General features: G+C 42.5%; 1 protein-coding gene across 2 annotated transcripts in view; it reads right to left on the reverse strand.

Annotated features, from left to right (window-relative positions):
* Window positions 1–24,004, reverse strand: part of gria3b (glutamate receptor, ionotropic, AMPA 3b) — an 82,755-nt gene that overhangs the window by 670 nt on the left and 58,081 nt on the right. The window contains exons 10-14 of one of the 2 annotated variants that reach the window (XM_030766652.1): window positions 22,716–22,922; window positions 19,198–19,571; window positions 16,549–16,747; window positions 5,878–6,125; window positions 1,197–1,311 (exon numbers count right to left, since the gene is read on the reverse strand). In XM_030766652.1, the coding sequence (XP_030622512.1) occupies window positions 1,197–1,311; window positions 5,878–6,125; window positions 16,549–16,747; window positions 19,198–19,571; window positions 22,716–22,922 (1,143 nt within the window). Of the gene's footprint in view, window positions 1–1,196; window positions 1,312–4,800; window positions 4,916–5,877; window positions 6,126–16,548; window positions 16,748–19,197; window positions 19,572–22,715; window positions 22,923–24,004 lie in introns of both variants that reach the window. The other variant, XM_030766651.1, reaches the window with a different exon arrangement.

Here is a 24,004-nt window from a genome sequence, read left to right on the forward strand (position 1 = left end):
GCCCGTAGTGATAAAATCAAACCGTACTTGACCGGTGAATGTAGAGCTGTCATCTAAGCTATTCTCAATAAAAAGCTTTCTCCGTGTGAGAATTCACAGGAAGCTGGTCAGTTACGTACAGGTCAAAACCCTCATAAAGCCTTGACTAAAAAAACCAAAATTGTCTTTGGAAAAAAAAAAAAGAAAGAAAAAAAGAAAAAGAATCCAAAAAACTATCTGTGCAATCTAACATTCAAATTCACATTTTTGACATATTTTCCTATACCAAAAATCTTTTAAAAATTGTTCTGAACCATTCTGCTGCTGCTTACCTCCCAAACTTGTTCATTAAAAATTTGTTCATAAGAGTTCTACCATTTGCATTTTAACCCTATGAGTTCTCCTCTTAACTCGTTTTACAAATACTCATCTGAACAGCAGAGCCTTCAGTACCGCAAGTCCGACAACTGAACTCAACCTCAGAGGGTTAAGAAAGACGTTTATAATATTCTTTAACTTCATGTGGGGGGTGCAAACAAAATGTTGACACTGTGACTCGTCTGGTTCAGCGTCTTACTGAGTCAGAACTATGACACTCTAGGCTCCAGGAAGCTCAACTGATGCAGTTTGTCACAATGAGAAATTTTGTTTTGTGGCTCACACCACAGGAGGTTAAACAATCTAAACGACATATTTCATGCAAATAAGTAACAACACTAATAAATCAAAATTTTAATTAAAAGTTTGGTAAATAAAAACAGCAGCACAATGGTTATAATGTCATGAATGTCGAGTGAAAAATGAGCAAAATTATAACACTTTTTTTTTTTTATATTTAAAAATAGAAAGATCAAAATATATGTCTCTTTTGCACTTTCTATATATTCCCCACACATGCTAAACAATGTGATATGTCATTAATTCAAAGAAAGTAAGTGTTTCAGTCAGAGAAAAAAAAACTACTATTGCAAATGAAGAAAGTGATCTATGAGCTATTTCAAGGTGGGGAAGATAGTGCAATTCCTGGAGGCACTCAATTCTGTTCCATACATGTGGCCTCCCCCAAAAAAATTATTCATAAAAATATTCTAATAGTAATAACAACAAATAAAATGAAAATAGATATTATCTGAATACTATTTTTTTTTCTTTTGCATATGAACAATACGTCAAAATGCAATTTTTGGAATCAGTACAAAAGACCTGCAGCGACTGACCTTACTTCCAGAGTCCTTGGTCCCACATTCACCCTTATCGTACCACCATTTGTTTTTCAGCTTGGCTAAGATGCCTTGTTCACTGAGTTTCAATACTGCAAGGTTTACAGGAGTTCTTCACGTGGGAAATAACATAAATAACATTATATTATGTTATTTTATGTTATTCAAGTCTTAACTACTTTCATAACTTTTTGCAAAGCGATAAAGCAGGACTCCTGGCCATTTTAAAACACATCACATTAGCAGGCACGCTAACGACCACCTCGTCATTATCACCACGGCTAAGCTACGGTGCCAGGGACCTACCTATATCGCTTTGAGTAATCGGCATACACTGTTAACAGAGGAACAGGCAGGTTCTGATGATACAACCTGCAAAAATCTATAAAGCAAGAGGAAAATAATGTTTGGCTCATGGTAAAAGGTAAACCAGATGACCTGGACAGTTGAATCTGTGTGTCTGGAACCCCTCTATTGACTGACAGACAAACAAAATATACCAGCTGTATTTTGTCCAAGCTGAGGAGAGTTGTAGCAAATCTGGAGGGAGATGGGAGCTCTATAAGAACAAAGGCACAGACTGTTACAATTAGTTTTTCAAAAACAGAGGGGGGAAAAAAAGAGAGAGAGAGAGAATGGTCTTGACCTTTTTGATGTTTGACGAGATTAGAGCCAATGACAAAACAAAACAAACCAAAACAAACCAAAAAAAAAACCACCTGTAGACAAAACTAAATTTCTACTCAGTCCCTACATACCCTTACACCTGCATGCATACTGACGCCCTACAGAGTCAATATAATGGTTTTTTTAACACTGCATTTTGTTCTCCCTTAATTATATATTAATTATATAGATCTAGCACAAAATTAAGAGGAATAAAATCGAACTGAGCATCAAACGAACGCAAACGAAATGAAATGAAATGAAACAAAAGGAAGCGGAACCCGCGTGCGCTGTGTGTGGTGAAGAGAGCGAGCTGGTGCTCTGAGGCAGAAACGGTGACAGACACATTTGTGACGTTTTCCATGGCAACTCCTGATAAGAGCTCAATATGGTCTGAGCATTCCTCTTTTGGCTTGAGGAAAGACATTGATTAACAGTGTAATTATCCTTTAAGTGTTGGGTGTGATGTGAGAGAGAAAACTAATCAGTGGGATGGTTGCAGTCTGCCTGCGGGGAGGTGGGTTTGCACAGGGAGAGCTCTTTCTGACTGAAGATGTCTGTTTGTTACAGGTAGCCTGATGTGTGGAGAGGGCAGGGAGGAGGGGGTGGGGGTGTGTGTGTGGTGGGGTGTTCCTTTTTTCGATGTGGTGCAGAAGAGCCATTTCAGCCTGACAAACACGGGCTCATTAACTAGCAGTCCAGCGACTGTGTGGAGTGCTGTGTGGGCTCCAGATCACTGCGGTCTGTAAAAAACAAAGCTGTAACAGAGCAGGTGATTATCAGAGCTGGAGCAACTTTCACCCTCATCCACAGCCACGACTGCACTCTGCCTGCCACAAAAAGGTGTGTGTGTGTGTGTGTGTGTGTGTGTGTGTGTACTGACTGGCCTGTATGGAGAATTATAGCCTCCTCGCTGGGCTAAGACGTCAGGTTGGACTGCGTGAAAGAGCAGATCCCATTTTCAGGACAGTATAAAACAGCGGGAAGGCCAAGCCATGGCGCAGAACAAGTGCGGCAATGATCTGACTAACTCAAACATCGGTGATGACAAACAGACTCGGGGAAAAATTAAAACGCTCGAATAAAAATTCACGCGCCTGCCCGGCGGACATCATTGAGCGTGCGCAAATTCCACAGAGTCAATATCTGATCTGCTGCTTCCATGGCGCTGGGGCTTAGCTTTGGCGCTTCACTTGCCAATCGACAAGCAATTTGTGTGAGTGGGGAGACAAGGCCAGATTTAATTGGTTTAATCAACAGAAATGATCAGGGCGAGACATTAGAATGGAATAGCTTAGTGCCGCGAAGCTTGAAGAGCTAATGCCATATTTGTTTGCTTTTTTTGCAATGTGGGTTTTAAATCAGGAGAAAATATGGCGCACATAACAGCCCATATGGTGTTGGTATTGTTCACTCTCGTTCCCATGCCTTCCCTCTGCACTTGTTTTCCTTTTTTCTTTTTTCTTTTTTTTCCGGAACCTTCCTTCCATGTCCTGACAATGAGACCCAGTATGTGAAAGGAAATGTGGATAAAAAGATAAAGAAAGGAACAAAAGGTCGAGTAAAACGTACCAGTATGAACATTAAGAGGAGGTGACAAGAGAAATGAAACACCCTTCCCTACCACCACTTGAGAAAAAAAAAACCTTATCTCTGTTAAATGGATGAGAAAATATCAAAGGAGACACTTTTTCCTCATAACTGTCTATGACATCAACAAGTGTTTTTTTTTTTTTATGAGTGAGTGTATGTGTGTGTTAAACTGAAAAATGAGGTAGATGCCCCTGTAACACATACATTTTAGACTATGGCAAACAAAGAAAACAAAACAAAGGAGAGGGGAGATTTTGTTTCATTCTACTGTTATTACTGTGTCCCTGTAATAGCATCTTTATGAGGGTCAGAGCTGTTGTGAGTCAAAAACAAAACACGCTGATTATCAAGAATCAGTCGTGACCTCTGGACGACCCCAGCCGAGCGCCGAGTTCACAGATTAGAGAGCAGAATTCTCACATTTGCGGCAGCTGCAGTCGCTACGTCTTCTCAAGACGCGACCCCCCCCCCCCCTCGCCCGAAAGCACGTCTCAACGAAACTCTCTCTCTCTCTCTCTCCGCGTGATGTCTACGGCAGCGTGGAGCATTTTTAAAAACCGCAGCAAGGCAATGGCTGTGTATCTCTGAATGCTACATGTGTGCTCCAAATATAGCTAAACATCTTCAGTCAAAGGAATCATCGTTCTCAAACATCCTGCCTCTGCACACGTTTCTTTTTTTTAACATACATAGTGTAAAGGTAAAATAACCAGCTATAAGATTTGAAGTCGACCTTAACTTTTTATATCCATAAAAATACTCGGACCAAGGGTTCCTTGGACAGTGAACAGCTGCCAAGCAGAGGGAAAAAGGAGACATGAAATGCACCTCTCCCTTTACCAGCTGCTGGGCAGACTCATTTCCCGCAGAGTTTGATCAGACAAACCACACAGAGCTGTTGTGTATTCCCCATAAGACCGCGGAGGAGATGAGACCATTCGATTTGATGTTTATGTAAAAACTACTCTTTCCCTCGTGTGCTATAAGGACTGCGTTATCACTGCGAGAAAACGATTATGTCTTTGTTTTGAACCGTGGCTGCTTTCCTCTCCTCAGAAGCACAAAATCGTACTGGTCCTTTTCTCCCTCCATTAGCCAAGTCAGGGTTCGTGGTTTACTCTTACGTGGGTGATAGCCTGGTTAAATAGAGTCAGGTGACTCTGATGTGAGGGGGGAAAAAAAAAAACAAAAAAACAAAAACAACCAAACACCAAAAAAAACCAAAACGGCTGCCTTCTTTTGGCAGCAGGCGTGACGGGGGGGCTTTTGTGTCGTTCAAGAATAACAGCCTTGCCGATTACTCTGCACTAAAGTACCCGGTTTTGGTGACATTGAGGCTGACCTTGGAGTCACCTCCCCCGCTGCCGCACTCTCCCTTGTCGTACCACCATTTGTTTTTCAATTTGTCCAAGAGGCCTTGCTCATTCAGTTTTAAAACTGCCAGGTTAACAGCATTTCTTGAAACGATAAAACATAACTTGTAAGAAAATGCACAGGTCCGTGAGAAATCTACTGCATTGTAATAGTAGTAGTAACGCTAATAAAATAGAACTGATAAATATGTTTATATAGTACTACTACTACTACTACTACTAATAGTAATAGTGTATAAGATTATCTGTTAAAGATTATCAGTAATCAGAATGGTCATTGAAAGAGCACGCAAGGACAATTTGGTTAAAAATTTGAGGAATATGGAGATAAGAAGGCTTAGAGCAAAGAAAGTGTTAAATCGTAAAGGTGGCAATGGAAGGTTACAGTGTTTGAAACTGAAGTGTGCGGGATGGGGATACTCATCATTGAGAAGAAAAAAGTAACAACAACAAACACCATGCAATTAACATTCGTCACAAGTGACAGCGTCGCTTTTACAAGCTAAATTGAAAAACCGTTGAACTGTTAAATTAAAAGTGACAACACAACATTCAGGAAGGACAGCACACAAGACAGAGAAGAAAAGGAAAGATCGAAGTAGAAGAAGAAGACGAGGAAGAGGACGAAGAAGAGGAAGGGAAAGAGATCGAGAGACGGTAAGAGAGACATAAACATGAAATGGCCGTTAATCTTAGTCCTAATACTCCAACATGAGAACTTTTGGTTTGGATTAGAAGAGAACAGAAAACAGACATATAGAGAACACACATAATAATGATAATAATAATAATCATAATCATAATAATAATAACCATGATAATAATCTTCAATCAAAATACATTTAAAAAAAAAAGGTATTTATACTTTTACCTCTTCAGGTTCACTCAGATAAAAATGAAACAGAAAAGATTAAAAATAGAAAAAAAAAAGAAAGAGGAAGAAAAAGCGGGGGGTAGGGGGGAGGAGGAGAAATGATATCACGAGACATCAGGGTAGGTGGAATACTACAACAACATGGGAAATATTGTCATATTATTCCACCCACCTTAATGCTGAGCCTTTGGGAGTGGCCACACCATAGCCCTTAGAGTCCAGATTGCCGCCCACTTTCATGGTGTCGCAGGGTTTCCTCTGCTCAATGTACTCGTTCATGGTGGACTCGAGAAGAAAGGCGAACTTGCCCTTCGACTTTCGTACCCGAGAGACCCCGTCGGGCGTCGTCTTGACAAAGACGGAGGGTTCTGCGGATTTCATGTACGACCACATCTTTTCATACACTGCTATTTTTGATCGCTGCGTGTGGAAGAAATAGAGGGAGAGACAGACAGAGAGAGAGAGAAAGAGGGAGGGAGGGAGACAGAGAGAGAGGGAGACAGAGAGAGAGAGAGAGAGGCAACGAGAAAAAAATAGTTAGCCGTAACAATCAGTCAAACGCAAAACAAAGCTTTCATCTCTTCACAGTTGTTTTCTTTTTTTTATGATTTACAACATGTGGGAAAATTCACAGCTTGTACTTGATCCTAATATTTCTTTTAAAAAAATATTCACACCAGTGACAGTAAAAGATCATAAAAATACTTCACGTTGTTTTTCAAACTAAACAGCTGTGTGAGTGGTTCAGAAGTACTAAAATAAAGTCTCAAAATCACAAGGTACAATTCAACATCATCACCAGACAACAACACCCTTTTTTTCTCGTGTTTTCTTCAATTTGTAACACTTGCTTTTTAATTTACTATGACACAATATGTTATTGTGGTAAACAAGTTTGAGAGATGTGTAAATATAATGTAGTCAGTGAACGATTGTCCAAGTTATCTGAGTGAGTAAGGCAGATTCTACAGAAAATACACTATTCCATGTCAGTACCTTTATTTTCGCCCTGGAATATTAGCATTAAGGGGGGTGGGTAACAGGGGAGGGGTTCAGCCTCAGGCATATTGCCCTATGGTGTGATTTGCACATTTGAGGCGTGTTTGGACATGAGGCCATATGAAATACACTTGGTGACAGGGGACTCTCAATGGAAGAAATGGGTGGGCTACCCAATGCAATGTCAGAACCAGCAATAAGATTTCAAGGCATCTCTCAGATGGTCTGGGAGGTTACCAATGAATGGGGTTACCCTAGCAAGGTAGCAGGGGCTTAGGGACATGCCTCTGTTTTTATTGTATGATTTAACCGGGCACGTCAGATAAGCACAAACTGGTATTTACTGTGACAGTCTAACAATGGGCAAAAAGCCCCTGAAGGGACAGGGAGGACAGAATAACAGAGCGGACGGACAACACAAAAGGACACGTAAGGGATAATATAAAGCGATGAAATAAACTTGACAATTCTGAATTTATTTATTGGGGTGTTTGTTGGTAAGTTTCAAGCTTCCACCACAGGCATATGCACCACTTCAAACCTCTGGCTGTGAGCTCCTCTCTGCATGTTGCATGTCATTATCAGATTGATACTGTGCATTGCTAATCCAAACACCAATCATCGTTAGTACAAAACTGACTGATTTTACATAGTCACAATTCTCCACAGATATCTACAGAAACAATGGCCATTCACTGACCAATCAGAATCCAGCGTTCAACAAAGCTGCGAAACAAGACAAGGATAAAAGATAACAAATAGTGGCCGATCATACAAATTAAACCAACCAAACAAACAAACAAACAAAACAGAAGTGAATAGCTACAGGAGTCCACCATAAAACAACATAAGCCTCAGCAGCAATTACAAAACGCTATAATTACAACACTGTTAACAGGTTGCCTCTATATGCATTAAAACGTGTTTAAAGGGAACACATAACAAAGACAAATAATGTGCTCTGCTATCTGATACCAACAGCGAGCTAATGTCTCCGATGAAATATTATCTGCAGCTGAATACTTTGAAGCAGATAAGGAGATACTGAGTTGTCTAATTTTAATATCTTGAGAAGCTCATTCCAGTTGCTGGCTGCAGCAAATTGGAACGAGGACCAGCCTCAGGAGGTCTTGGCTTTGGGGAAAGTAAACAGATTGTAACGGGCAGATTGCGTAGGGAATCAGGTAGAGAATGAAAGTTTCTCCAAATGAGTCTCAGGCAACAACACAGAGACCAAAAAGGAAAGTTTTTATAAAATGAACACAAACCAATGCTTTTCCCAACAGCTAAGCAAGGACGGTCAGTTTACAGGCGAATTACAGAGTGCAGTGAGGAATATTAAAGACTCACTCAATAACAGATAGGTACAGAACACCAAGCTGCCAAGGGCCATCCTTCCCCTCTGTTCTGGATAATACAGTATCATAGTTTAGCATGGAAGGACTGGCCATTTGTATCAGAGTTTGTTTAGCTGAGGGAATGCAGGAGAGACAGTTAAGTATAAAAAGCCAGGGCTGTATTTCCCTTTTGCTTTCAGTGTCGCTGTGTTCCAGGTGAAGGACAGGGCATTGTCTAGACAAATACCTTTAGGTTTGTATGAAACAACCGCCTCAAGCTCTCAACGGAGACTGCTAATGATAGCACAGCAGGCGAACGCATCCTCCCTGCTAACCCACGTAACATTTGTTTTAAAAGCACTAGTGCAGAGTTCAGAGTGGAGGAAGACTCTGGATCACATCAAAGCTTTGCTAAAAACAGACCAGGACAGAGCTGGGAAAAGGTCCATCTGAGTGCAGAACTGTGTCTTCTGCATATAAATGGATGGATGAACATCTGCCAGCTGTGGTGGAAATATATCGTTTATGTAAATGGAGAAAGAGCAAGGGGTCTAAGATTCAGCCTTGGAGCACTCCCTCGGCGACAGGCAATGGCTGAGACAGCAGATGTTCTAGCTTAACACACTGCACTCTCTCAGAAAGATGAGTTGAGAACCAGGCTGAGAAAGTCTCCAGAGGCACCAGCTCTCTCACCTATCTGTGAGATTTTGGTGGTCATCAGTGTCAGAGACCTAATGCCAAAACAATGAAAACAGCAGCACTGCTCTGTTTCATTGCAATGGCAGCTGTAATATCATTATGGACCTCGAGAGTTGCTGTGATAAAGCTATAACCAGAACAAAAACCATATGGCTTTTCAGGAATAACACCATAATATAGTTCAAGAAGTGGAATGCAGAGGGGGATAAAAGTTGGCCCGTAATAGTTTGGAACAGCATGATCAGCCGTTTGGCTGCAGGCGCTCTTTAGTACAGACGACCTAACCCACCAACCTTCAGATGATGCATCCTGTCGGAGGAGAATTTAGTCAGATGAATTAACTCACAAATGGACTTTAACAGTCAAGTCTCGGAGACAACCAGTTCATTTGGATCAGAGCTGTGAAGTCTGCCTTTAAGCTCTTTGCTACCAGAGGGGAAGGCTGGGTGTGCGGAGGCCAGGTGGTTTGTTAGATGTGGGGTTGGTTAGGGGTGAGTCACCCTAGTCGGAAAAGTGTGATTACCACGGTCGAGGGGACCGTCATCAACTCGGATGGGGAGAGGCTGGATAGTGGAGCAGGGACAAAGGGACCAGAGTAGCCACTTAACCATGCAATGCAATAAGAGAGGAGGTAAGACAGGAGGAGGTAAGTTGCAACTGCACTCCAACTGGGCCTGGCCGTGCATTCTTTCTTATGGGAAAGCTTTCAGTCCAAATTCACCCAGTCTTACAATGATATGCGGACGTGAGCGGTTTGCCGGTACCTGCCACGCAAATGCCTGTGTTATTATGAGTCTGACTACTAACACCGTTTTAAAGTTTCTCTGAAAAATAACTTTGAGTGACAGAGTGAATATAATTTTTTTGTCTTCTTTATCTTTTTCTTTTTCTCTTTCTTTCTTTTTTCCTTTTTTTTTTAAACAAAACACAATTATCGTTAAGAATGAATCGAGTTCACATCAAAATCCTCTTGAGATTGCAAAGGCATAAACTCTCAAAGCAAAGCAGGTGTGTTTAGCATCAAAAAGAGATACATCACCATCCGTAACCGAAACACTTTCAAATAGGGCTGAGATTAATACCACCATGAACACGACAGAGTTGATAAACAACACCATTAACCTTGACACGCTGCAACTGCTTCAGCGTACACCAACCCAACGTCTCTTACCATCCATTATAACGACTAAAAGCAGAGAACACGAGTGGACCATTACTGTACATAATGCATCTGCAAATGAGTGCAGCACATATATTTTGAAAATAACTCTTATCTATAATGATAATAAAAATCAGAGCAAATGCTGCAGTTCTAAAAGAGCCTGTGTGTTCACGAGGACGCCTTGTCATGGGGACGCCATGTGTTTCCACAGCGCGAGGTCTTCAGAAGGACGTTCATTTAAGGATCTATTCCCAAAGACACCGGGAATTTAACTAACAGCCGAGAGCAAGGCGGCTGAAGATGACACTCCCAAATGAGCACGAAAGAATGGATTGTGGCATTGATTACTGCAGAGAGAACGCGAGCTGCCTCGCTGCTTTATGAAGTCAATTCATCAATATCAGAGCAGGCATGGACTACTACTGAAGCCAAAATAGGATAACTCTACTGCTTCGCCTGTCAAAACACTCAGAACCAAGAGAGAGAGAGAGAGAGAGAGAGAAGGGTTTTTTGGTTTTTGTTTTTAAGCCAGCTTCCATTTCACTTTGGACTCCAATATGTCACTTTGCAGTGCTGTGGATGTCCAGATAACAGGGCCTGAGAAGGGTAAGTGCTGAGAGCAGGAGGGAGAGAGAGAGCGAGGGAGATAGAGAGAGAGAGAGGGGGGGGGGAGACAGAGAGAGAGAGGGAGAGAGAGGCAGATATTGACCCTGTCTGAGTAGGACTTATAGTGTCATCAGGAAGAACACTCAGACACATGAGGAGTGGTCTCCCCTGCCTCCTCCTCCTCCTCCTTTTGCTCCGTGTATGGAGGACTAGAGGACTGCTTAGTGTTAGCACAGGGTCAGAACTTGCCTGTAAACCTTCTGTACACAACGCAGTATCCTGCAACTATGCCCCTATCTCACCCACACAATAAACTCTGACTTTAGCCAGAACAGTGGTCAGAGCAATATGTTTAGCACGATTCCCTCTTGCTGCTGGACTCATCTGCAATGCCTCTGAAGGATATTAGGATGGTAACAGATAATGACACACACTAGATACCTAAAACAAACCTCCTTCACTTAAAAATTCTCAAAGTGTGCTTGAGACCACAGATTGCAGCTGCCAATGTGCAGATGGGTAACTAAGCAGTGTTAAAGAGCTGGATCAAAGATACCCATCACAGTGGGAAGAGGCAGAGAAACCTCACGGTTAAGTCCACCACCACATAAAACGGTGCGTGGACAGCTCGCAGGGGCGGGCTCAGAGAAAATGTGGCTTCACAGGAAATGTGTTAGTGAGGGAGGGTAATGACAAGCATCTTATCCAGTCTGACCAGCATCTGCTGTGGAGCTGAACCAGTGGGCCCATGAAACACCCCTGCGACGTTAAAAAAATCATCAGCAAGCATGAACACCGCAAACCACAACCTTTTATAACAACCTGCTTTCCATCCATTGGCCGAAAAAAAAAACAAAACAAACAAACAAAAAACAACAACAAAAAGCAGCAGGGGGAAGGAAGACATAATTACAGCCCAAAGTCAGAGTAAAGGAGCCCCCACAAGACTAACACAGAGTTAATCTGTATTGATTTTGAGTTAGGCAGAATTTCCAACATGCTGTGCACACATGGCCCAAAGAGAGCGAGGGAGAGAGAGGGGGAGAGAGAAAGAGAGAGAGAGAGAGAGAGAGAGAGAGAGAGGGCGAGAGAAAGAGAGAGGGAGAGAGGGGGCGAGAGAAAGAGAGAGGGAGAGAGAAAGGGAGAGAGAGGGAGAGAGAGAGAGAGAGAGGGCGAGAGAAAGAGAGAGGGAGAGAGAAAGGGAGAGAGAGAGAGAGAGGGAGAGAGAGATAGAATCTGATGAATTCATTCTACGCATTGCAGGTTGTTTTCATCATACCCCACCTTCTTTTTCCCCCTCAGCACTTAATGACGACAGAGCAATTCAACCCCCCCCCCCCCCCCCCCCCCCTTATAGCACTGCACAACAGCAACCCCCTCATCTCCCTCAAACTTTAGCTTTTATATGATTTAGTTTGATTACAATACAGGAGTCCTCTCCATATCAAAAAGCGCAATCTTTACTTTAACTGTGCGACGCAGTGAGCGGAGACTCGAGGGGGAGCTTACTTGTCACTGATGTGCGCTACGCCCAGAACACCAGCTGACTAGCTCTGCGCCTTCGTGCATGAATCTAATAACTTGGCATCATTTTTCTGTGTGTGTGTGTTTGTAAGTGTGTGTTGTTTCAGATCATTTTGAGTTAGACAGAGGCCCTCTGAGGACACTGGGCTGAGTTGAAGGTTATTGCTGCTTCAGATGAGTGTGTCATTAGTTTTGTCAGGATTTTCGCTCTTTGTGAAGCACCTCTAATCTCAGCCGTTAAATCCTACCCTTTAACCACTAAGACAAAGTCAGCAGAACTGGGCCTAGGGATAGGCATTGAGATGCATGGTGCACGCACGCACGCATGCACACACACACACACGCACGCATACACACACACTCACAGACACACATGTACACATGTGCGCGCACACAGACACACACACGCACGCGCGCACACACACACGCACGCACACACACACACACACACAGACACACACGCACGCACACACACACTCATGGACACACATGCACACACGCGCATGTGCACACGCACACACACAGACGCACCCACACACACGCACGCACACACACACACACACACGCACGCACACACTCACAGACACACACATGCACACACGCACACACCACACACATCCTCTTGCATTTCCCTACCCTGTTATCTGTGTTCATTCTCCTTTTAGACACTTATTCTTGAGATCTGAGCAGGATTCCTGTCTCTGTGCGTGTGCTCAGAGAGAGGCCAGCGTCTGATTGTATGGGTAGGCACATATTCCATTGTATAATACAGAGGCTATAGTGTCCTTGTACCATAATTGCTCAGATGTGAAATTGATTTTCACGCTTTGGGAAATACAGGAGAGACTATATTAAAGCTCCTGATCCCTGATTTTTTTATTTCTTTATTTATTTATTCATTATTTTACCTTTTAGCGGTATGCTGCGTGTGTGGGTCTGCTGTGAGAAATTATGTATGGTCTATGGTCTCCGAGAAAGCCTTCCACAAATGTTTCTTAGCCATTATCACAATGTTACTCAATTATTCATAGAACATGAAAGCATGCCACATATGAACTCTAAAATAATGACAGGGGAAGCTAGAACATTCTTCATTGAGTCTTTAAATCTGAAATCAAAACATGAATGAGACTTCACACAGAATCTTACATATTCCAACAATATGAATAATCTTGACTGAATTCAACTTGCGTGTCTGGATTTATGTTTATTGCATGTTTCTTCTTTCTTTTCAGACTGTGAACATGCAGTTTTCAGATGTAACACTGTCCTGCGAGACTGTCTGTAGCCGTAAGCAAGTGAGCGAGCGTGTGTGTTTGTGTGTGTGTGTGTGTGTTTGTGTGTGTGTGTGTGTGTTTGTGTGTGTGTGTGTGTGTGTGTTTGTGTGTGTGTGTTTGTATGTGTGTGTGTGTGTGTGTGTTTGTGTGTGTGTGTGTGTGTGTGTTTGTGTGTGTGTGTGTGTGTGTGTGTGTGTTTGTGTGTGTGTTTGTGTGTGTGTGTGTGCGCGCAGCCCTTGGGTGGGCAGGTGAGGGACCCAGTGGTAGGGCAGTCTTGGGGTGTTTAGTGGAGTACACCATGGGAGATTCCCATACCAGCTGGTGCATGTTATGGGAGAGACAGATGTAGGCGCCTTGAGGGGCCATTGATCAAGTTTTCTTCTTTCTCTCCACACAAAAACATGACTGCAGAGAGACTGTTTGTTCCCTGCAGAATGTATTGTCTCTGTGGCGAGATGTAACGCGAGTGATAGCAAAAGCTACGAATGCTCCATCTTTGTTAGAAAACACGGCCGCACTTTTACGATCGACGCCTTTTGGCAAATGAATACGGACAGATCATGTCCACAACGTTTTCTGTCATCAGCGGGGCCGGCTATGGAGATTAAACTCTGCCTCCTGTCTGTACGGTCACATAAGGAATCACTACTTGATTTAAAAAAAACAAAAAACGGGCAAAGCTTTTGAATGACTCCATCCAAACCCTCAAGACTCCATATGTTTGAACCTTTATGTGCACCATATTGAGAGAGATGCCTTAAAATGTTAAACAAACATTCAGATCTAATGTTTCCCTCAAAAACGCATTTCCATCTTATGATCCTTATTACACAAATCAGTGTACTGTTTAATTCTACTTGTCACCTCTCTCTGGTCTTTGCTCAGCCTTCAGTGATGTACTTTGGCGATTTGACGTTTAGGTTTAAATTTTATGATTTTTCATAAAAAGCTTTCATTTTTAACTATCCATGACCTTGGCCCCTTTTTGAATCATCAGCATAGTATGAAAGGGAAATAATCAGTTAAATATTTCTTTTCATCCTAAAGTTGAAAAAGAATATTTTTTGAATGCACTCTGAGTTTGGAAACCAAGAGAAAACTTTGTGTTCTCACCTGCTTATATTATTGCACATATTCCTAGCCCTGGATCAAATCACAGTTTCAGGAATACATAACTCAAAGCAATGAGTCTAAATTCAGAGTACATGTTTGTACAAAACAGTTTTCAGTCCTGCATTAACGGGCTCGTCACAATCGACAAACTCCTAAATAAAAAAATAATAATAAAAATGATAAAATAAAAATGAAAGCAGAAAGGAGGAGACCAAACAGAGGAGAAATTCTATAAAATATTGATGGGACCACGTCAAAGACAGTGACATCTGTCCTGTTCCGAATGTTGTGGCTGATTGAAAATTTCCAGCTGCTTTCTCCCATATGGGTCTAATTAAGCCGCAATGTATTTCCTCAAAAACAAGAACTTCAACCCCTATTAATCAGAATGTTTTTTTTTCTCTCTTCGTCAGCCCTCTGCAGTTTTAATTAAAAGTCCCCTGGAATCGTGGTTCACACATGTCATTCTAAATTTGAAAGCTTAGACTGTAACTAGGACACTCATTATATAGAGTATGTGAAATCTGCAGGTCCCTAAGCACCCCCCCCCCCCCCCCCCCAGTTGTCTTCGTGCAAACCTTTAATGACATCAAACAGCAGATCCCAAACAAACCTGTAATTGACAGAGCTTAGCTGGAGTTCTCCACGAGCATCAGAAAGCATGCAAACATGCTCGGTAATTGATGGGGACAGAGATCTCCCTACTGCCTCCGTCTCAGTTTGCCGATTCCTGCTCGTCGACGTCAGTGTAACTGAGAGCGTTATTGTCAGGCTGTACTCCAGATAACTGGACGCATGCTGTTCGTGTATTAGTCAGTATATTCCACACGTTCTCAAGCCTCGCCCATCACCCATCACCGCAAGACCCTCTCTCCTAAGACGCTTTTAACAAACGATCCTACGTGGACTAATTTTCACACTGTTCTGTGAACGTAATAGTGAAGTATGGAGTAACTCTAGTTTTCAATGATTATTCCACTAGTTCCATGACGATTCTAAAGGAAAGGATCTAACATGGTGCCACAAAACTCCAGCTGTAAAACGGAAAACAAGTCATTCAGGATGGTGCAGGCTGAGGGGGGGGGGGGGGTGGCGCTGCACAGGGTAGTGGTAGTTTTGCAAAACATCTTAGCCAAACATCAGCTCTGCTGGCTCTAAAAAAAAAACAAAAAAAAACAATGTCTCTTTTATGTAACAACCCCCCCCCCCCCCCCCCCCCCCCCCAAAAAACCCGGTACACAGTTCAGCGTTGGCACTGGAAAGGTGATTTTTTTTTTTTCTTTTTTAAAAAATTTAAATCTAAGTTGGTATACGGTCCACAGTTCTCTCCAGGGGTCACTCTGCCTCTGCGATGAACCACTCACATACTTCACTGGAAACTTAATTGCAACGCCGGTCCTGGCGAGCCTGTGGACATATTGCTTACTTCATCTCCAGAGTCTTTGGAGTGCACTGTTTGACCCTCTGGGCTTCTTCTCATCACGTCCAATTTGCTGGCAGAGGCAAAGCAACTAATTATATTTTGTGAGCTGACCTCTTTGGGTGGGCAGAAGATATGTGGACTTTGATTAGGGCTCTGTTTTATCGCCTGCGAGACTCATCCCTGCCATTACCTTACTCATTCTGACAGTCCCGCTACCTCCAGGTTGTACCAAGCACCTGCCTTACAATTCTTCACTAGTTTAATGACTACACTATCAACACATTCTGCATGAGTTTCAGCGTTTCACTGACTGGACGCTCATATCCACGTAACATAAGAAAACACGGGCTCCGGACAGCTCAGAGAGAATTTTATATGCGAAGTGAAAAATGTCCTCTTAGAAAATAATTCAGGTAATTAATTACACTAATTCGTTATGAGAATAGGATGAAATTCTGTTTTTTTTTAGACAGTAAAACACTTGATGTCAACATTTCCCCCTCTCTCTTTGAATCACGTGTTTAAATGGACTGCAACATCATAAACTCTTCTCACAAGGTCGTTTTCTGACTTGAGGAGCATAAATGTCCGTCAACCTTTCAAACGGTTCTTCCGCTGGGACGCAATGAGAGATCTGCTCCAGAACTGAACTCCGTCATGCTTGCTTGTCTCGTGTCAGGAGACAACCCTTCACAAGACTTACCCTAAAGAACTCTTTAGTGGAACCAGAATCCAGCGTTCCATAAGCTATCTCTGTTTGTTTGGCCAGATCCTCAGCACTTTCTATTGGTGAGACCATCCTCTCCACTGTGAGAAAGGCAGCCAGGTTAGCAGTGTAGGACGAGATTATGATGAGGGTGAAGAACCACCAGACACCTCCTACTATTCTGCCCGATAAGGACCTACAATAGACACACACACACACACACACACACAAAGAGACGGGCACATACACACATACAGACAGAGAGAAACACACACACACACAACCAGACAAATGCACACGTACACACACAGACAAACAAACAGACAGACACACACACATACATATACAGCCAGACAAAAAAACACACAAACAGACACAGACACAAACACACACACACACACACACACACACACACACAGAGACAGACACAAAGAGAAGAGAAAGGTAAGTAAAAAAGCATTGCATATTCCGTAGAGATATAATTTCCATCAACACAGAGCACAGGTGATGGTACTCCAGGTGATGCTATTTCAAGGCATTTTAACGGTTCAAGAGAGATGTGTATGTGAGATGTGAGACTGGCTCGGTGTGTTTTTGTCAGATACTGAAGCAATCAATTTCGTCTCTTCCCTCTGAATGAGAAGCAGAAATGTAAGAATGATGATATATCTAAGGCACTGACTGATTGCTGAGTGAACTTCTGTTTGTCTGCAAAAAAAAAAAAAAAAACGGTTAAAAAAACCCAAAAACATTCTATGCTTCAATAAACAAACACACGGCCTAAGCTAAAAATATCATTAATTCTATTTCACACCTCAGGAGCTTAGAACTAAATTAGAAACTGAATTAAGTGTAAACAGGGAAACTGAAATGGGAACTGGATCTTAAATTGTAGTTTAAGAACTCATGACAGGTCGTAATGAGAAAAAGACATGGGACTGTCAACATGAAGGGCATCTGACAGCTTTGTGAAGATTTAAAGCAGTCTGCTCTCTGCCACACCATTGGAGTTTAATTCCTGAGCAATTTCGTGTGAAATAGGCCAAGCTAAAAGAACTGCTGACAGAGCCCTGCGCTTGGTCTATCCATTTATATGTATATGTCTGTTCATCTTTTTTTATCATCAACAGGGTAACAGTGGAATAATGGAACACATGACCACATCGCTATCATCCAGGCCTTCCGACACAAGAACAGAGTCCGTTGAATCCTCGGATCATGGAGGAAAAAAGAATCCGAGAGGACGTATCTTCAAATGGTACGTACCGACTCAAAGCTTTGGGTAACTGCATTCACTAAAATCTTTTTTTTTTCTTCTTTTAATTATCTGTTGACATTACAAGCACAAACACAAAACTGTATGGGCTATACGGGATTAATATGTAGTTTCCTCAGCTGTGGAGGAAGAAGAGGAAGAAGAAGAAGAACTTGCTTTAGGGGAGAGGAGAATGTTCTGGGGACTCGGATATGCATGACTGGCTGTTTTTTCTTTCTGCCAGTCACGTAATCTAGCGAAAAACATAAATGTCAGCGTACATTACAGCATTTTATGGGCCGATCCAGTATAATTATTGAATTTTGAATTAAAATGTCAACAGGGGTCTTTAATGGAATTTAAGATATCATTGACCCACGTGAAAAACTGCCCGCAGCCACACAGTTGGGAGGGAAGTGTAAAACAATCAATGTTATATTAGATAGTTCTCCTCCACTGTATCCCGCTAAGGAGGGACAATTACTCCTCCACCTCCACTGACAGCTGAAGTGACCATCTGGTCTGAGTGTGACGCGTTATTCTCGATCTAAACTGAAGCCGTTCACACTGTCCTTACTTTCAGCCTCATTTACTAAACTTTCACTAATATAACTTTCATTTGCCCTTAAAGCCTTTTCCTGAATAGCAAGAGCGTCAACCTCCGTCGAGGAATCAGGAATTCTGCGAAATGATCTATGACAACTTGTGTCAGGATGAAATCCTAATGAATGGGTTTCCCGCTGTGGCGAGAAAAAAGAAACTCCAACAGCCGCACTTCTTTACAGCTGCCTGCAAAGCGCTGAGATGACAGAGTCACCAGACAGAGAGGAAAGAGTGAGATAAGCTAAATGAGAGAGAGAGAGCGAGAGAGAGAGAGAGAGAGAGAGAGAGAGCATGATAAAGTGAATATTTATGGCTTTTCTATTGCTCTATCACTAAGACCAAACAGTTAGATTGGTGAGAACAAAGTGCCAGAGATGTAGAAGTCCCAGAGACAAGATAATGTGGGTTAGCCTGGGCCACCCCCCCCTCTATTACAGCATATACATCATCAGCAAAATCAGCTCTGTGTTTTAATACAGGCAGACAGAGTAAATCCAAGGCACAGTCAAAGTCCCTCCCCTGGCCAGTACAGATCACTGTGTCTATATCTGCAGTAGAGAGAAAAGCTATCTCTGTAAGCTCTAACCATACTGTCTAGCTGACTACAGTACAGCATGAAAAAGAGCAATGGTATATTCAGTATGTTTTTGATGGAAAGCTGCATGACACACACACACACACACACACACACAAAAACACGGGAATGAGTTCTGGCTCTTTGATGAGTGGAACTTTAAAGAGCGAAGCGTTGATGCGGAGATGCAGATGTGATGGTGCAGGCCACCAACCTTGGTGAGATATCACAGCCCTGCTGCATGAAGGCCCCCAGTGAGAACCAAAGGCTGTTAAAAATCCCAAAGTCATTAGGCGGGTCAGGAGGGGTCTGGGGATCTTTGGCTTCATCGGTCTCGTCGAGGTGCCACTCGTACGGGCTGAACCGGCTGACCAGAAACAGAACCACGCTCACGCCGATGTAGGCGAAAACGATGCACATCCAGATCTCGTAGGCCAGGGGGTCGAGGAACGAGAAAACGCCCGGCTTGGACTTCTGAGGCTTCTTGATCATAATGGAGATGCCCAAGCTCATAAAGGGTTTGGAAAAGTCTATGACTTCTTCTCGGACCAGGGTTATAGTTAGCGGTGCGACGGCTATATCTGCCCTCTGGAAACAAGGACAACGTAAGTCATCTGTTAGTTGGTCTAAGCTGGGCACGTACGCCCAGTTTAACAAACCCCAGCTACAAACTGCTGACATCAACAAACTATTAACAAGATTCAGATAGCTGCTGTTCTCCCTGGTAACTTTTTTCATCACATCTAAACTTTACTGTTGTTGACTCTGTTAATGAGTCAGATCCGAGGCTGAGAGTAACATTAGTCAAATAATGTCAAATGAGAAACTTCCTTAGGCTGTCTCTCGTGGCCACAAATTAAATAAAAGTTCCGGAAGAAGAATAAAAAACAAATGATTTCCTGTTGCTCCAGGATATATTTGCGCTACAGTGGAGAACTCAGAGCAAACAAATGGAACATTAAAATAATACATTTAAATAAAAGAGCGGATATTCAACATCTCAGAACAGTAATGAATGTCTAAAAAAAACATGATAAGCATATTATTATTATTTTTTTGCCTAAACTGTACAAAAGTGACAGACCACACAAAAGGATGACATAGAACAGAATAGAATAGAATTGAATAGAATAGAATGCCTTTATTGTCATTGCACATTATTGTACAATGAAATTTACTGTGCAGCTGTGCCTTAGGTCTTGAAGCTGTCCCGCTTTGCTGGGTCAGAGCATAAACAGTTTTTTGTTGTTGTTGTCGTTTTTGTTTTTTTTAAACGTAAATTATTATTTTTTTTTTTTTTAATTTTTTGAAAAGGACATAAACAGGGAGAACGTAATGAGAACACAAACAGTACCCAGGATCTAATGGAGTACCGATGCCTGCTCTTCTGCTAACTCTTCATTTTGGGAATGTCATGCACTTGTAACCATGGAGATCAAGATGTAAAAAGGGGTTGAGGTGGAGAGCGCAGACAAGGCTCCTGCTTAACCCCACCAGATTATTATGACATACTGTCAAAAACGGAAACCATGTCAACAATCTTTCCTCGCTCCTGCAACGAATGCTACAGCTTAGGCAAAATAAATAAAGAAAGAAAGAAGGCATGATAAGGTCAGGGAAACTTCGCAGGTGAATGACAGTTACAAAAGCCCAGCAAATATTAATTTCCTTTTATCTTACAGTTATGCTGTACAGGACTCCACCGCTCTGCCTCAATAAATCATGGGTTCATTTGCATATAAATGGCTAATTAAGACTCTACTGTGAGTGATTTATTGAAAACACAGAAATGTGCCCTGAAAATTCCACCATGGCCCAGCTTTAGAAATGATTGATTTTTTTTTTTTTCCTTTTTCACTTTAAAACTCAGGTAGTAGATATGTGCCATAGGAATTTGTGAAAAGGGAAAAAAATGTCTGGGATTTAAACTGCTGCCTTTGAAATGCTTATTAAAACTAGGAAAAAAAGCAGCAGGAAAAAGAAAAAAGACAGAAAAAGAATCAAGACAGTTTCCATAAACCAACTCGACTACTGTCCATCAAACTGTATTCAAGGTGTCTCCTGAGTGTCCTGATGTAATAGCTTTCTCTTTTTTCATCTACATGTATTTTTAACAGTGAAACACTTCTCTCTGCTATCACCGTCACCACACTACCAAAAAAAAACAAAACAAAACCCAAAAAGATGGAAGATGGAACCATTTTTTTTGACACGCTGTAGCTTTGTAAAATCAGCAGAAAGGAATTCGCTGCCAACTGTTCATGTAGACAATGCAAGCGGCGTGTTTTGCTGAAGTCATTCATCAAATAACAGCCGTTGGCCCAAAAAGGCATTGATTCACAAAGGACACCGATTTGAGCATGAGTGTGCTCCCTGCATTGATCATACAATCAGAATGAAATAAAGCAACATAAAGATGAATGGTTTTTCTTGGGGTCACTCTAAAAACACAAACAAAAACAAAACAAAAAAAAAAAAACCAAAACCCCACTGTGCGGGCAAAGACAATTTGTCTCTTTGTTCATTAGAAACACACACACGGTGTCATGTTTGTAACCATTCAATCTTAATGGGTTTTTCAGCAACTGTCAATCAATAAAGAGATTAAGAGAGCCATAAAAGGTCACCTTTTGAGGTAACCTTTAAAAGACAACCAAAATCAAATTCGTTTCACCGGTCAAAAGGTTAAAAGCTCTTGTCTCCATTCGTCCCACCTGGTTGTCATAGAGGCCCTTCGAGATGTTTGATAGCGGGGCGATGGGAAATGTTTCCCCGACTTATCTGCCCAGAGTGGACTCTTCCATTTTGGAGGATAATTCTCACCGTTAACGCGTCAAACCAAGCAATCTCGCCGGCTGATGGTCGGGAAATTGAACACATGCGCTAACCTAACCCTCATGCATTTTGTATACGGCCCTCCTTCACGACGGCAGGCGTGGGGAATTAGAAATGATTTCATCGAGTTTCCTGCATTTATACCCCCTGAGCACTCTGACAAATGTAGAACTGGCCAGTTGCCCCAGACCCGTGAAGAAAAATGGCTTTCTTTTTCCCTCCGACGAAGCCGTGCTGAGGTGACTCTGAAAAAAATCTCATGCTGAGAAGAAGTGTGTTTCAAAACACTGTCCTGGCAACGAGCCAGGACTGGCGCTGATCACACCTGAACCGTACCTGAGAACCGACAAGACTCCGCTACACAGTCAGACTGCTTTTGACCGGTCAAACGATACCGCAGCCATTTTCACCAGAAAAAGAAATGTTTTGTTTTAAATAAACATAAACAAATAAATTCAAATGATTAAAATGCCTATAAAATAGTAAATAAGGAAGCATATGAGGAGTGAAATGTGTTTGAGTAATCCATGGTTTTCCCAAACGCAGTCCTGAGGACCTGAGGTCCCACAGTCCTCATGACCAGAGGCTGGTTTTCACCTGGGAAGAAACCAGTGTTTTCTCTCTCCAGCTCAGCAAGGAGCACAGTGGGTATTAGAAATGAAACCCAAAGGACCCAGGTCCTCCTGAACTGGTCTGAGAAACTGAGGTAACCCTTCAGTGGCAGCTCTGAATGGAAACCAAAAATGAAGGGCTTTTTTTTTAGGTCTAAAGATTCTCAGCTTCATTACGACATATAAGAGTGGACATATTTTATTATGACCTCATTATTACTTTGTTGGGTCTGTGTGAGGAGGGGAGAGAACTGAGGTTAACAGACAGCTTTGTTAGGACACTTACCCCGTAGACGAGTTCACCCACCATCCCGTTCCACGTCTTGGTTTCAGGGTCACGGGCTCCGTATTTTCCGTCCATGACTATAGAGAGTTTGTATTTTATCCCGACATGTTTGGCGATCTCTGAGGCTAAATCGACACAGTAGCCTTCATACTTGTCATTGCCTTCCAGATGCATATGGTTTTTCTTTAACATCACGTACGGGGCTTCCTGTTAATCAAACACACGCTGCTTTATTGTCACCCATGCTCAGCGTGCACCAGCCGACCGACAGCTCATCGGTCACATGCAACGCATGCAACGATATCTCTCCCGTACACACACGCACACATACGCTCCTTCACAAACACAGACGACACAAAATGCACACCAGAGACAGAGGCTGCAGAAGATGGATTACATGGCTGAGGCTAGTGTGTAGCTGTCGCCTGACCCCGAAGCTAATGCAGCCAGCCCTTACAGACAGCATAAAGCAGGGGAGAGAGAGAGAGAGAGAGGGAGAAAGAGACAGAGAGAGAGAGAGAGGGAGAGAGAAAGAGAGAGAGAGAGAGAAAGAGACAGAGAGAGGGAGAGAGAAAGAGACAGAGAGAGAGAGACAGAGAGAGAGAGAGAGAGAAAGAGACAGAGGGAGAGAGAGAGGGAGAGAGAAAGAGACAGAGGGAGAGAGAGAGGGAGAGAGAAAGAGAGAGAGAGAGAGGGAGAAAGAGAGAGAGAGAGAGAGAGAAAGAGACAGAGAGAGGGAGAGAGAAAGAGACAGAGAGAGAGAGACAGAGAGAGAGAGAGAGAGAGAGAGAGGAAAAAGAGGAGAGAGGGGGAGGGATGCTGGCTGTTTGGGGTTGTGTCAGGGCTGGAGGTTTTGGGATTGAACCATGGCCAGGGCAACACAGCCACTGCATTAGTTGGAGGTAATGGAGGTGACGGGTTGGAGTGTGTGTGTGTGTGTGTGTGTGTGTGGTGAGGGGGAAGCAAGGACGGTAGGTGGGGGTTCGATTGATAAAGTAAATGGCAGTGACTAGAGAAGGATCAGAGAGGTCTTAGATTATTTCCACGTAGCACTAACACCTGGGGAGAGGGCGGGAGGCCATATCATTCTGCAAACAAAAATAACAATATTTAAAAACATAAACAAACAAAACAAAAACAAAGCCAGAACGAGGATCCAAAACACAAACACCTCATCAACGGAATTACATCAGGGAAGTCAAGAAGCTTCTATTAGTCCTTCTCAAACATTGAAACAGCTAGAGCTGTTTTGTTTCTTTTAGGGTTTTTTTTAAAGATGTCATCAATGC

The sequence above is a fragment of the Chanos chanos genome, chromosome 2 (genome assembly GCF_902362185.1).
Source record: "Chanos chanos chromosome 2, fChaCha1.1, whole genome shotgun sequence".
Classification (NCBI taxonomy): Eukaryota; Metazoa; Chordata; class Actinopteri; order Gonorynchiformes; family Chanidae; genus Chanos; species Chanos chanos.